We start from the raw sequence: 16,398 nt of genomic DNA on the forward strand, positions 1-16,398 counted from the left end.
CATGTCTTATAAATTCTCTGATGATCATATACTGTTTACTGGTAGTAATGACTGTACTTAAACAAATATATTATTTCTCATATCATTGCATGCCAATTGACCTTCAAGTTTAAGCCAATGAAAAGATCACTCTTTTAAGTATATTTGGATAATTTTGATATAGTTACATGTGAACTCATTAAGTATAGAAACCTTGGCTTATTATTTACCACCTAAGCCTAGGTCAGTACCTGGTGCTTAGTAGGTATTTGATGAATGATGGGATGAATAAATGTAGAAATAAGTCTTTTCAGTATCTAAAGACAAAACAGATACATAATAAGATACAAATGAGATTGGCTCATCTATCTTTATTTTCATTCATTTGAATGTCCATGTAAGCAAGTTATTTCTTAAGTGACCCAGCACTGCAGTGCAACTATCATTACCATAAAATATGATTAAATAATCCACATTGTATAACTGTTTTGTTAGTAATGTAGGGATGCTTTGCGTGTTGCTTGGTTTGTGTATGCTGCCAAAAGTGTAAGCAACATTTACTGAGCTGCTATGTGGCAGGCCCTGTGTTTATTAAAATTGTAGTTTTTGCTAATTGACTGTTTTTTGACACATCCGTCTTGTTCATCATTGTCTACCTAGCACCTAGCTTTAGGCTTGCCACATATTATATTGGCAATGAATATTTGTTGAACAAACAAATGCATGAAATGTAATGAGTAAGAGAGGTTTTTGCTTTCAAGTAAAACATAGTCTGGGGGAAGACGGAATGTCAGAATGTGGTGGGTGCTATAGGAGTAGGTGTTATCGGATTCTGATGCTATAGAATAATAAACTGTTAAAATATGTAATCTTATGTTTCAGAAGCTAAAGCACGGTATGGGAACTATTAGAGGCTTAGAAGGCCTCACTACCCACTAGACTCAGAAGTTGAATAGTGTCTGAGAAAAAAGAGAATAGAAGTAACAGTAGATGAAGAGTCCAGAAGTGAGACCCTTTGAGGACATAAGGACAGGTGGAAAGACTGCATCTGTGTGTTGCCAAAGAGTAACAGAGACTGGTATAGGACTTGAGTTCAATTCAGTCATATCCTTAAGTATTGTGCCATCGTGTCTGGATTACTTTGTAGTATAAGTAAATTTCCAAGCATGGGGAGGAAAGGAGAAGCTCCTTTATTGAGAATTCAACTGAATATAGAGAAAACTAATTTTACACAACTGTAATCACTGTAGTCATTTGGACAAATTAGCAAACCCAAGTTTTGCTTTAACTTGGATTGCCTTAATAAAGATGTTTTGGGGTTTAATGGCACAGTTGCTCAACTCCCCCACTTTATTCCGTGCTGTTCAGACCCAGCCAGCATTTCCCCATCAAGCTCTTGCACCATGATGGACAGGGACACTTTTACTAGTCCCCTTGAAGAATGAATAGTTACTCAATGGAGATTAACCAGATATATATTTATTTTACTCGGAATATCACGATAAGTATAATTCAGAGAATTATTGCCTTCTAATATACTGCCCTGTGTGGGGGCGTCTTTGAAAGTCCGCAAAGTCACTGCAATTCTAATAGGCCACTCATGTGACAAGACCTGCTCCCACATCGGTAATTTGGCACAGCTAGTATTTCTCCTTGCCAAAAAGGGCAAAGGCCTTGAGCAAGAAGCCAGCTTTTTCCTGATTACAAAACTGACCACAATTCCTCGCCAACCTAACAGCGTAAGTCTATTTTTTTCTGGTGGTGTGTTATTCTTCTCATAGAGAACACCATTTTTTCATTATGACATAGCACTTATCGTTTAAACATCAATTGATGTTCAAACATCAGCTGGTGTAACATTGCTGCAGTCGCTATTGATGGATAAGCTGAAGTTTTTAAGAAAGCAACCCCGATGTGTAAAATTGAAACCATATCAAACCCTTCTTCATTCTCTCAGCTATTTAATTTTACAGAATTTAGATAGCAGTCAGTATGATTTTGGGCTTCACAAATCAGTAGAGTAAGTACCTTAGGAATATAACATTTCAGTAGCATGCTGATACCAACGTTTAAACTATGGATACATATTTGAATTCCAAATTTTTCTTCAAATAATGTGATTAGAGATTCAACCAGGAATAGACACCGAAAGAAAACTTTGCCCAAATAAGCTTTCTGGTATTTCATAAGCAAGAGATTTAAGTTTTCCATTTAAGAAGCAATTGTGAATTTTACAACAATAAAAAATGCAAGTGGATATTGAACAGTCTCTGCTCTGATAATTCTAAATACAGTACAGTTCACGCCCCTCACAAGACACTGAACATGTGGGTCACCGGCGAGACAGTGTGGCAATATTTTCCCTGTAATGTACCAAGTCTTGCCAAAGCAGTGAACATTATGACACAACTTTTTGTCACAGCTGGCTCCTAATAGGACAGTGCCAGCCAATTCAAGCCCAGTCCTTTCTGTGTTTATTCCCATCTCTCCCAAATATTTGGAAACTGATGTCTTGACTCATGGGTGTATTCACAAATTCTGTTACTTCAAGTCTTTTTCTTTTAACGGATTGATCTTTTGCTAGATAGAGACAAAATATCAGTGTGAATTACAGCAAACCCCTATTCCATGCTGTTATGGGTGAAACTCTGGGAGATTCTCCTATTGACCCAGAAAGCGATTCCTTCACTGATACACTGTCTGCAAACATATCACAAGGTAAAGTTCCTTCCAGATATGGCTATTGGGGACGTGGGGGCATTTATGTAAGGGTAAAATTACTCTTGTAGTTTGTCTTCCAGGTTGTGTTTGTTTTAATACTATCATGTGTACACTCCAGTATTTTAATGCTTAGCTCGTTGCTATCGCGTTCATTTAAAAACATGTTCAGAACCTTAAAAAAGGAAACCTAACCTAATCTATATTTTATCTCTGTGCATGGCTCCCATTTCCTGAATTTTAAGCATTAAAGGTATAGTTATATCCAAAAACAATCCTGTTCATTTTTATTTCCTGAGTTTGCATAGATTTCCCAAGAATACATAAGGGCTTTTTAGACTTGAAGGGTCACTTTTTCCTCTTTTTATCTCATATGTTAGAGATCTCTCATAACTGTTTTTATCCCTCTTGCAGCACTTTTATTCCTCTTGAAGTACTCTCAGCTCTTTTCTGTTCTATTTTGAAATCTAGATATTGTGTGTGTACTTTAGCTCTCCCAAAGAATTGTAAGTTCCCAGAGTGTGGGACCAAGTGATGCTCTTTATTAGATTTCTTAGGATACTTCCTAGCATAGTGCCTAATGCATTGCAGAATAGATTGTCGGAACCTTGAAAAATATCTGTTCCAAGCATCACATTTTATGCATAAAGAAAATGAGGTCCCTAAAACAGTAAATGCCTATTGCAAGTGACTACCTATTAACTTCTCTTCAGATGTGTCAGAATCAGATACCTCCTTTTCAATATTTCTTTCTTGGCCATTGCAAAATATAAGTTCTCCATTTCTATAGCTCCTTCTACTGGAGTTTCTTAGCACAGCCTTTTCTGTTTTGTATTGTCTCGTATTGATGTCTATATTTCTATTCATTTTATTTTTCTCTTCTCAGATTCTGTGTAAAAATAGATTGTTAGCTAGTGTGATTCATGTTTTATAATATAAGTGCTAAAGCATTAAAATTAAGTCACTTAATTGCTGAAATGGATGGCTTTACATTTTAACCTTTTAATTTTCCTGGAAGCCTGAAGTTTGAACATATTAGTCACCGTTTTTAAAATATAAAGCTTTTTAAAAATTAGTAAGAAAATGTTTCCTGAAGTACTGTTTTATTTTATTACAGTAATTGATTCAACACGTATTTCTATCATCTAAGCCTCTTAACTAGGAGTTTTGTTTTATTCCATAAATTGTTGTTATTCTGTTTTTCTGCAAGCCATAAAAATTGTTGCTATCTTTCTTCAGTTATTAATTTAGCCTGCCTCAGGGCAGAATGTCCTGGCTATACTGTGAAATAGTTCTTGAGTCAAAATTTGATAGTTTTGTCTATTTTGAAAGAACATGTCTAGAATGCAGTGCAACAAATATCAACAAATAGGTTAACTGAGAGGCAAGTACTGTTTGTGGTAAGGGATGGTTATGTGATTCAAGTTAGTTTTCATTCTGTGCTAATCTCTAATTTTATGCTTTGAATTTACTCGGAGTTTAATTTTTTTGAGTCTCAATTTCCTCTAAAAGAATGATCCAGTACTTTTTTTCCTAATTAACATAGTGCAGAATGAAATTATTAGCAATTAAAACATTATATTTTGTACCAATAATTTAACCCTTGTCTTATAGGGTCTCTGGCTACTACTTCTTCATAAGCACTGTTTCTCTGTTAAAAATGTGAGTTCCTAAAGGCCCAAGACCTATGATTGTTACTCCTATTGCATTTTGTAAATGACCTTTAAATAATTACTCCACCTCTTCCAAAACAGACAGACTTAAAAATAAATTAGCTATATGATCATCATTAGCCGAGGCCAGCAGAGTTGAACACTGTGGAGATGAGGTATTTGGCATGGGTACAGTAGTCCTCTTAGGTGCTCCTTCTTCCTCATCATAGGCAAAGTGAAATTGGGGGTGTTGCAAATGGTTGGGTACTGCTATTTAAGAAAAAGTGGCACATTTAGTGTGAATGACTCAGATATCCAGGTAGATTGGTCATATTCATGAGATTAAAAATCTCGACTACACTTAGCCACTATGCCCAAAGAGGACTTCCATACTTTTTCCAAGGCTCCATCATTGCTGTGACCCCTTTATATTATTCCCCTTTCTCTTTTTATCAAGAGCTCCTCAAGCAACCCCAAGTAACCTCATGCTGGCTCTGAAACCATTTCCACTAGTAAAAATTGGCAAGATTGAAGGGAAGCTTCCACAAGCTCAAGCTGAATATGCCTCCTGCTTTTAGTGCCAGACTTAGTCCTGTGTGAATTCTACAATTTTAAGTTGTTGCACCAGAGCCTTGAAAGATGATGACACACTTGTCCTTTGGAGCTGATTGAGCAATGGAAATATGCCTTAGAGACATGATAAATGCTGCAATAGACAATCCTTCAAAACGAGTCTCTCCTGAGATAGGAGTGAGTGAGTGATTGCATGCCATTTTTATTGAGGGATACTTAATCTGTGGTTACATATCTCCAGGCAACTATATATTCAGAAACATTTAGATAACTGACCAAAGTTTTCACCTTTCTAGAAGTTTAAAGGGACCCATGTAGTACCAGGGAATATAAGGACCAGTCCTTTGTTGGCCACATATTTGCTGTGTGAATTTAAGCACGCCATTTTTCTTCTCTGGCCTTCTGTTTCCACATATATTAACAGAACACACAGGATTAATGGGAGGATTAAATGACACAATACTTGTGCAAGTAGATCTAAAGCCCTATATGGAATTTATTGCTTTAGCCTTGTAGCGTTAATCACTTGTGGCTAGAATAGAAGGCTCCGTTTAAAAAAAAAAAAGGCCGGGTACGGTGGCTCACATCTGTAATCCCACAACTTTGGGAGGCCGAGGCGGGCAGATCACGAGGTCAAGAGGTCAAGACCATCCTGGCTAACACGATGAAACCCTGTCTCTTCTAAAAATACAAAAAATTAGCCAGGCGTGGTGGTGGGCGCCTGTAGTCCCAGCTACTCAGGAGGCTGAGGTAGGAGAATGGCGTGAACCCAGGAGGCAGAGGTTGCAGTGAGGCTGAGAATGCGCCACTGCGCTCCAGCCTGGGCGACAGAGCGAGACTCCATCTCAAAAAAAAAAAAAAAAAAAAAAACACACATTTTAAACACTTTATGGATATGGAAAAACAAAAACCACAGAACTCTTTATTGCACAAGAGTAAGTGGCAGTTATATGAATGAAGCGGGGCATCTGCATGATCTCCTGTGAGTGTTTTGAGAAGGAGATGATCAAACTTAGAGAAACCATCTTTGTGTCTAATTTTTTTAAATGATGAAATTATTCCCCACTTTCATTAATATTTTCCTATGAAGAAATTGAAGTTATTCTTTGGGCCTAAATAAAAGTGACAATTACGTGTTTTCTTCTCAGAGGCATTGAGAAACTTGGATTATAATGTTTTTCATACACTGAAGTAGAAGTCCAGAAAAGATTTGAGTTATTGACACAGATCTTCTTTTTTTTTGAGACAGAGCCTCACTCTGTCACCCAGGCTAGAGTGCAGAGGCCTGATATCATATTTCACCACAGCCTCAACCTCCCTGGGCTCCGGTGATCCTCCCACCTCAGCCTCACTAGTAGCTGGGACTACAGGCGTACCTTACCACACCCAGCAAATTTTTGTAATTTTTATAGAGACAGGATTTCACCATGTTGTCCAGGCTGGTCTTGAACTCCTGGGCTCAAGGAATTCTCCCGCCTCGACCTCCCAAAGTGCTGGGATTACAGGCGTGAGCCATCGCAGCCTGCCCCTGAATTCCATAATTTCACATGTAATTAGAATTCAAGACCTTTTTCTTGAATATTACTATTGTCCATATTAATTTTTTTCTGAGTATGGCTCTAGCTTTATCATTTTTTTCTGACTTAACTCTGATTAACCTCTTTTTTCATCACCAGTACTTGGCAGATTTTGTAGATTTCTAAACTCTGAAAATCACTGTTTTTCTGAAAACTGTCAGTTGTTTCATACTTTCCTCCAAAATTATGAATTATAGGAAACACCCCAAAGAAGTATCATTTACATTAGCTGTTTACAAGAAAATACAGGGTTTCATTTTTAATTTTATTTTCCCCTACTATCTCTAAGGAATACAACTTGTCTTGAAAGCTCCCTGACAGCAGCTATCCATTTAATCTGCCAATTGCAGTATAAAAATTGGTTATTAAATGAAAAACAATTGTATACCTCTCATAGAGGTTGTCATATATTACTATTTTTGTCAGCATTCTCACTTATAACTCTGTTAGGATAATCCTGGGAAAATTTCTAAAATCTTCATAGCTCTTTCGTTAGGTACATATTCCTTGAGACAGAGGAAATCTGAGCAAAGTAAATTTCTTCATTATCTTAGATCAACAAAAGTGATACAGAGCTTCTGTCCTGTTAGCTCCCTTTGGACGCTTAAAATAGGCACTAGAGGTTGTCCAGTAAATGCTTCATATCCATCTACTAGTGCTGAATATTTGTGAAAATATAGGTGATAATGAATTAGACTCGTTTGAATGGAATTAAGTTTCTGTAAAGTTTTACCAGATTGTCTTTTTTTTGTTTTTTGTTTTTTGTTTTTTTTTTTGGTAAAAGCAGTTTTGCACCTGTAACTAATTTAGAGATGAAGAAATTGCACATGTAACTGATAGCAACTGCCATCCAACTCTTATAACCTCAGAATCAAGATCACGTGGCTATTTGAGTACACAGTGTTTTAAACTGTGTAATTTTTATTTGAGCAAGGGATTGCCAACACAAGATCGAGGTTCCCACAAGTGGTGAATGGCACTTGTGGTTAACACTGTAAAGCAGATTTAAAACAGTCAACTGTCAATTACCTACAAGGGAATTATTCCTCATCACCTCATGCCAGGTTTTTATACGGCCTTTTAGCTGACCTTCTAAATGAGAAACTTTGCCATCCAGTGCAAACTGCCAATAGTCCTAAAATGCCTATCTTTATTATCAGTCTAATAATATTTATTGAGTGCCGATTTTCAAGGCACCACAGTGAATGCTGTGAAATCTAGACACTTTTTCCCTGGCTTTCAAAGCTCTTTAGAATCCAGGCATACTTTATATATTTTACCTTATTTCTCACCACATTCCAGGCATTGGCCTGCCTTGCTCTGTTCACACTAATCTCTTTGTCCCAAGAGTAAGGCCGACCCACCCTTGCTCCAAGCCTAGTATGTCTTGAAATGCCTTTCCTAATTCTTCCACCTTTTCAAATCGTCCCTGTCCTTCAAGGTCAGCTTCAAGTAACCTCTACTCCATGAAGAATTCTCTGAATTCATTGCTGTTCATTGCTCCCTCTCTCCTCTAAACTGAAAATGTGTTCAGAATATCTCTCTTCTGCCTCTTCCACTGCCTTCAGCCCAGTCCAGGACACCATCTGTGCCTGGATGCTAGTCTCTTGATGGGGTTTTCAGCTTCCATCCCTAACCTCACAACAGCCTAGTCTCAACCAGTCATCCACAGGGATGATGCTCAAATGTGAGTCAGATCCGTCACTCCACCCATAGCCCTGCAGTGGTTCCCCATTTCACTTGTAACAAAAGTCCAAGTCTGGCCCCTACCTCCTGCCCTACCCCAGCTGACCCCTCTGGTCTTCTCTCTCTCCTTCTCTCTCTCTTCCACCCACTCTGCTCCAAGCACGCCGGCCTCCTTGCTGTTCCTCCCACATTCCAGATGCTCTCCTGCCTTTGTGCACCTGCCCTAGCTCTTGTTCCTGTCCAGGACCCTCTTCCTCTGGCATTCTCTGGGCTACCTCTGTCAATTCCCTATAATCTTGGCTCAAATCTTACCTTAGAGTGAGGGTGACCTTGGCCTTCCCTATCCTAGGACAGGGGAATTACATATCCTCCCCATTGCCCTTCCTCCTCTACTCTACAATTTCCTATTTAAAAAGCATTTATCATCTTCTAACATGCCATGTAATTTATTGGTGGATTGTATGTATTGCTTACTGTCTGCTTCACCTCCCTGGAATGTTAACCACATGAAGGCAGAGATCTTTGTCTAGTTTGTTCACCCACTGATGTATTCCAAATACCTGAATGGTATTGCTCATTAATACTTGCTAAATGAAAGAATAGAATCCTCTAACATTTATGGCTTCTATCACACAATTTAGCCCTGAGTTCAAACTGTCTGGTATTATTTCCTGTTTTATGTATTCCCTAAGCCAAATCATATAGTCACTGAAGAAAAGATCCACGTTTTATTCTATATTCCACAAATGCCAAACACATAATAAGTATAATCAGGTCTTGTTGACTTATTAATACCAAGCTGATCTCCTCCTAAGGTCAGAGACTGGAATATATTTAGCAAATAAATACAAAATTTTAGTGTATGTTAAATATTATTCTAAAACCAATGCTAATATAAACAAACCAAGTACTGGATATGCTACAAACCAGGCACAAATATGTTTTGAATTATCTGTTAGTTAATTTGCACCATGTCCCTCCATTAGTTTGAGTAGCATTCATTGAATATCATTTGAATATTAATTTAAACATCATTTGTTTGTGAGTTACCCAAATCCCTGGCTTCTTCTGCAAATCTACCCACCTTTTGATACTTCCATTATTTATTTGAACATCCAAAACACTTATTTGCTAGCAATGTTTAAAAAAGAGTAGCTTATTTAATTAGCTAATATCTAATATATGAAGCACTTAATGTATTAATTGCCTGATATGTAATAGGTGCCAAACACGTCAGTTCTGTCTTCTTCTCATCTGTAAAATGGAAGTTAATACAGACATAATGTCTCCCCTTGGGTCTTTTAAGTCAGATCTTTAGGAAAAAGTAAAATATTCTCATTATTCTTATTATTTTGCTTGCATTAGCAATTAAGTATGCCTGATTTAAGATCACTGGACATTATCTTACTATTATCTATACTTTACCTAAAGCCCTGCCTTTAGTTTTGTAAATAAAATTATAGACCTATTAGATAGATTGAGCAAGTTTGCTTAGTGGATTAAAATATGATGCTAATAAGAGCCAAAGTGAGTTTGATATTGGGTTGGCCAGATTTACACAGAAGTCTTTGCCATTTACAAAGAGTTCTGTTTGCCATTGATACAGTCACGCTTCTAGCCACAATTACCCAAGATATGTAAACAGTTAACTCAGGAGAAACCAACTCAATTTTCAGGTATATGCCATATACAAAATCTCATCACCTTTGCTATTATATACACTTAGTATTATTTCTTAAGCAATATCATGTAATATAAGGGGCATGTTGATGACAGGGACATGTACCTTTTTCTTGGGATTTCAATATGAATGACCATCCAAATCTTGATCATCCCAATGGCTCCACATAATTTGGACACCATGTCTACCAGAAAGCTATCCCTGATTATTTCAGGACATGTTAGTATCTTTCTTTTCCACATTTCTAAAGTACTTACTATCTCTATCACGAGTCTGGTCTCTGTACTTCCTTCTGCTACTAAACATCTCTCACCTTGGTAAGCTTCTCAAGAACCACAATACTATGTGTTTCTTGTAAGGCCTGAAAAACACCTTGCACGTAGTATTAGGTGATTAGCTATCTTGATTTAAGGTTTTAGATTACTGATTGAACATTTACTGAGCTGAAGATATAGAGAAAGAAAAATGCCAAAGAAAATAAAATGAAGTTTGGAAAAGAGAAACACACTAGTAAAATATGATGGTAACTTCTAAGAAGCAAGGTTTATAAAATAGATTGTTGATACAAAGAAAACGTTATAAAAAAAATGGGTAGCTTGAATGGATTTAACCCCCAACTTTATTTCATTTAAATGGAATGCCTCAAAAGACTACTCAGCTGATCCAAACCTAGTAACTTCCCAAACACAAGACTCTTGACGTAGGCCTCAGAATTTGGGGAAAAAAATTCCTGCATTGTTTAAAAATACAGTGTCCTTGTAAAGCAGAATAGGCCTTATATAACAAGCCAAATATATCAGTTCTAAAGCAAAAACAAAACTTTTACTACTTACTCTTTTATTTCTTTTTTTTTTTTTTTTTGAGACAGAGTCTCACTCTGTCACCCAGGCTGAAGTGCAGTGGCGCCGTCTCAGCTCACTGCAACCTCTGCCCCCTGGATTCAAACAATCTTCCTGCCTCAGCCTCCCGAGTAACTGGCATTAGAGGCACCCACCACCACGCCTGGCTAATTTTGTATTTTTAGTAGAGACGGGGTTTCACCATGTTGGCAGGGTGGTCTCAAACTCCTGATCTCAAGTGATCCGACTGCCTGCACTTTTCAAAGTGCTGGATTGCAGATGTGAGCCACTATGCCCAGCCTGCTTCACTCTTTTAGATAAAATGTACACCCTTTGAATTTTTACTTCCGCCATTTACACTGATTTGAAGTCCTTGGTTGAATATGTATTTAGTCTTCACTGTGCAAGGAAGCTGGTTACAAAAACAGATAGTTTATTAAAATACTTGTGTTGGTTTTTAAAAAAGAATAATTTTAATACAGTTTTTCTCTTCTTTCTTTTTGCTCTTTTTGTTATTTTTTTATAGAGACACAGTCTGGCTATGTTGTTCAGACTGGTTTCGAACTCTGACCTCAAGTGGTCCTCCCATCTTGGCTTCCCAAAGTGCTGGGATTACAGGTGTGAGCCACCATGGCTGGCCTTAATATACTGTTTTATGAGTTCTGAATTGAATAATTTTTAAGTGAATGTCCTAAAATTCTATGACAATCCTTTTAACACAACTGGAAGAGTTTTTGTTGGGTTACTTGGTTTGTCTGCATGTTTCCTTCTGTCATCCCCCACTCCTAGGACCCATATGGAACATTCTCTCTTAATTAACTCTTTTATTGAAGTATAATATACATAGAGGAAAAATGTCCAAATCATTTTCACAAGTGAACATACTTGCGAAATTAGCACCCAGACAAAAAAAAAAAAAAACAGAACAATACCAGCACTCCAGAAGCCCTCTGACTATTCTAATTTCTAACTCATTGTTAAGTTTTGCCCAGTTTTGAATTTTATATAAATAAAATTACACATTGTTTACTCTTTTGTGTCTGGATTCTTTTGCTTAGCATTTATTCGTGAGATTAATCACACTATTGAATGTAATTGTACTTCATTCTCATTACTGTATAGTGTTTCATTGTATAAATGTATCACAACATATTTATCCTACTGTTGATGGGCATTCAGATGGTTTTCAGTATTGCAAATAGTACTGCTATGAACATTGTCCTGTAGGTCTCTTAGTGAAGGAGCATATGCATTTCTGGTAGCTATATGCTTCAGCCAATAATAGAGTATGTTGAGCTTCAGGAGATGTTGCCAACAGTTCTGAACAGGACTCTAGAAATCTATACTTCTACTAGAAGTGCATGAGTGTTCTAGCTCTTCTACACCATCACTGGTACTTGGCATTCTCTGTATTTTTCACGTTAGCCATTCTGGTGGGTGTGTTGGTATCATATTCTAATTTTAATCTCCCCTTTTCTGATGTCTAAAAAGTTAAACACTTTAAAAAGTGTTTGTTGTCCATTTGGCTATCCTTTCTTGTAAAGTACCTGTTCAAGTCTTTCACCCATTTTTATATTGAGTACTTTAGGTAAACGTTCTAAAGCATACCTTGTCAGATACACGTATTGTAAATATCTCCTCTTACTCTGTGTGCTTTTTCGTTTACTTAATAAACAGACATTTCTAATCAATATAGTCTGATATACTAGATTTTTCTTTTACAGTAAGTGCTTTTTATATCCTTTTGAAGAAAGCTTTGCCTACTCCAAGGTTGATAAAGTATGTTTTTATTTTAAAAGTTTTCTGGTTTTATATTTCACATTTAGATCCATAATCCACACAGAATTGATTTTTGTGTATGTTGTAAGGCAAGGGTTTATCTCTTTCATGGGGATATCCAGTTGACCTGCTTCATTTATTGAAAAGATCATCCTTTGCCCATTCCCCAGCAGTGACATTTTTGTCATAAACCAGGTGACCATATAGGTCTGGGATTTATTCTGGACTTACTCTTCTATTGCATTGTATTTTTGCACCAATTAAGATTGCCTTAAGTACTGTAACTTTATAAATAGTTTGATATCTGGTAGTATAAATCCTCCAGCGTTGCTCTTCCCCTTCAAGATTGCCTTGCCACTTGGCCTTTTGAATTTCCATATAAATTTTAGACTCAGCATATCAATTACCACACAAAAGTGCCGAGATTTTGATTGGAATTGTTCTGAATCTATAGATAAATTGGGAGATAATTGAAAGCTTTACAATATTGAGTCCTTCAATCCATGAACATGAACTATCCTTTCACTTACTTATTCTTTAATTTTTTAAAATAGTATATTTGAGTTTTCATTATGGAGATCTTACACATATTTTGTTAGATTTTTTCCCCTGGGTATTTGATTGTTTTAATGCTGTTGCAAAAATAATTTTTAAATTTCATTTTCTACTTATTTTTTTTTATATTTATATTTTTTACTTATATTTCTACTTGCTGGCTTATAGAAATATAATTGGTTTTTGAATATTGACCTTGTACCCAGCAACTTTGCTAAATTATTTTATTAACTATAATGAGTTTTTTTGTGGATTTTTAAAAACACAGTCTGCCTAACATGGTGGCTCATGCCTGTAATCCCAGAACTTTGGGAGGCTGAGGTGGGTGGATCACTTTGAGCTCAGGAGTTCGAGACCAGCCTGGCCAACATAGTGAAACCCTGTCTCTACTAAAAATACGACAAATTAGCCAGGCATGGTGGCATGCCCCTGTAATCCCAGCTACTCAGGAGGCTGAGGCAGGAGAATTGCCCTAATGCCAGAGGTGGACGTTGGAGTGAGCTAAGATAATGCCACTGTACTCCAGCCTGGGCAACAGAGCGAGACTCCATCTCAAAAATAAATAAATAAATAAATAAATAAATAAATAAATAAACGAAATGAACAACAACAACAAAATACAGTCATGTCATCTGTAAGTAATGTTAGTTTTAGTTTTATTTCTTCTTTTCCAATTATTCTTTGTCTTTTTCGTTTGTTGCATTGGATGGATCTCCAGTACAGTGGTGAGTAGAAGTAATGATAGTATCATTACCTTGTTGCTGATCTCAAGAGGAAAGCTTTAAATATTTCACCATCAGGTATGATGGCTACTCTAGGATTTTTGTCTGTTTGTTTGTTTTTTATAGATTTTCTTTAGCAGACTAATGAAGTTCCCTCTCCTTCCTAAGAGGTTTTTTATTTAAAAAAAATTATGAGTGAATGTTGAATTATATCAAATGCTTTCATAGTTTGTTGTGGTGGTGGTTGTTTTTGAGACAGGGTCTCACTTTGTCTCCAAGCTGGATCATGGCGCATTGCAGCCTCAACCTCCTGGGCTCAAGTGATCCTCCCACCTCAGCCTCTTCCAGTAGCTGGGACCACAGCACATCACCACACCCAGCTAATTTTTAAAAAATTGTTATAGAGACAGGGTCTCACTGTGTTGTCTAGGCTGGTCTTGAACTCTTAGGCTCAAGTAATCCTCCCACCTTGGCCTCCCAAAGTGCTGAGATTACAGGTGTGAGCCGCTGTATCTAGCCTAGAATATTTTTTATAGTGCTCAGGAGAAAGATTAAAAGTATGAAAAGTGTCTACTATGTATACTTTAATATCATATTGTAATACATTTGAAGATACTATATGGTATAACTAATGAAAATCTTCAAATCAGCTCATAACCACTAGAGATCTGGCTGTATCTGTTTTGACAGTTTTGTTCTCAGTATCTGTTTAGCTTAAGACCCTTGTCTTCTCATTAAGAGTGCTTGACACAGTAAGTTGAAAACATAATTTCAAAAGAGCATAGAGTGTCACATGGTTTTGCCAGACTAAACAACTCTGAGTAAGAAAGTGGCTTCCCCCCTATGGTAATGCCAAGCTACTAGAGGACCTTCAGTGGTAAAGTATGATTTAAAACCCTGACCCCATCTGTCTTTTCCCATTTGCAGTAAGTCCTTTATAGTGTTTGAAGGTGGGCACAGCAGGGAAACAGTACTCTGGCAGATCTGCGGTGGCTCCCTCCTTTCTGAGTCATTACACACTCTTCTGCATCATTCCTTTCATTTTTCCTTTTCCTCTCGTCTCCCCTATTTTCATTCCCCTATCACTGCAAAGCCAAAACCAAAACGTGGAAGGGGAGCTAGCCGAGGAAAACATTCCAGCTTCTTTTTTCTGATCTAAACACCATTCTTCTTCTCTTTTATTTTTTAATTAATAACTTTATTTTTAGGGCAGTTTTAGTTTCAGAGCAGAATTGAGTAGGAAGTACAAAGAGTTCCCATATACTTCCTGTCCCCCACCACGCACAATCTCCCCCACTATCAACATCCTGCACCCAAGTGGTACACTTGTTACAGTCAATAAACCCCCACTGACACATCATTATCACTCAAAGTCCATAGTCTACATTAAGATTCACTCTTCGTGTTATATTCTCTGGGTTTGTACAAATGTATAAGGACACATATACACCATTGTAGTGTCATACAGAATATTTTCACTGACCTAAAAATCCTCTGGGATCCACCTGTTCATTCCGTTCTCCCCCTAACTTCTGACTACCACTGATCTTTTTCCTGTTTTGATAGTTTTGCCCTTCCCAGAATATCATATAGTTGGAACCATACAGTATGTGGCCTTTTCAGTTTGACTTCTTTCACTTAAAAATATGCACTTAAGGTTCTTCCATGTCTTTCCATGGCTTGATAGCTCATTTCTTTGCAGAACTGAATAATATTTCATTGTTTGGATGAGCCATAGTTTATCCACTCAGCTACTGAAGGGTGTCTTGGTGCTTCCACGTTTTGGCAGTTATGAATAGAGATGCTATAAACACCTGTGTGTGGGTTTTTTGTGGACTTAAGTTTTCAGTTGATTTGTGTACCTACCAAGGAGTGTGATTACTGGATTGTATGGTAAGAATATGTTTAGTTTTATAAGAAATGGCCACACTGTCTTCCAAAGTGGCTGTACCATTCACCAGCAACGAATGAGAGTTTCTGTTGCTCCACATCCTCATCAGCATTTGGTGGTGTTAGTGTTTTAGATTATGGCCATTCTATTTGTAGTGGTATCTTGTTGTTTTAGTTTGCAGTGCTCTAGTGACATATGATGTTGAAGATCTTTTCACATGTTCACGTGCCATCTATATATCTTCTTGAAGTGTCTATTCAGATATTTTGCTCATTTTTAAAACAGGGTTGTTCACTTTCTTATTATTGAGTTTTAAGCGTTCTTTGTATATTTTGGGTAACAGTCCTTTATCACAGTAGTCCCTGACCTTTTTGGCACCAGGGACCAGTTTCATGGAAGACAGTTTTTCCACGGACTGGGGTGGGCAGGAATGGTTTCGGGTGAAACTGGTCCACCTCAGATCATCAGGTATTAGATTCTCATACGGAGTGTGCAACCTAGATCCCTTGCGTGCACAGTTCACAGTAGGGTTTGTGGTCCCATGAGAATCTAATGCAGCCACTGATCTGACAGGAGGTGGAGCTCAGGCTATAATGCTTGCTCATCAACAGTTCACCTGCTGTGCAGCCTGATTCCTCCCAGGCCGTGGACTGGTACTGGTCTGGACCTGGAGGTTGGGAACCCCTGCTTTATCAGATGTGCTTTGTACAGATACATTCTCCCCATCTGTGGCTTGTTTACTCATT

General features: G+C 37.4%; 1 protein-coding gene across 7 annotated transcripts in view; it reads left to right on the top strand.

The window, feature by feature from the left end:
- The window catches only part of PPARG (peroxisome proliferator activated receptor gamma), a 146,045-nt gene that overhangs the window by 60,691 nt on the left and 68,956 nt on the right, over positions 1-16,398 (top strand). The window contains exon 1 of one of the 7 annotated variants that reach the window (XM_063602183.1): positions 2,601-2,697. The exons of the other annotated variants lie outside the window; for them this stretch is intronic. Within the exon in view, the coding sequence (XP_063458253.1) occupies positions 2,616-2,697 (82 nt within the window). The 5' untranslated portion in view covers positions 2,601-2,615. Of the gene's footprint in view, positions 1-2,600; positions 2,698-16,398 lie in introns of those variants that run through there. 7 annotated transcript variants of the gene reach the window in all.

Source organism: Pan paniscus, chromosome 2 (genome assembly GCF_029289425.2).
Source record: "Pan paniscus chromosome 2, NHGRI_mPanPan1-v2.0_pri, whole genome shotgun sequence".
NCBI lineage: Eukaryota > Metazoa > Chordata > Mammalia > Primates > Hominidae > Pan > Pan paniscus.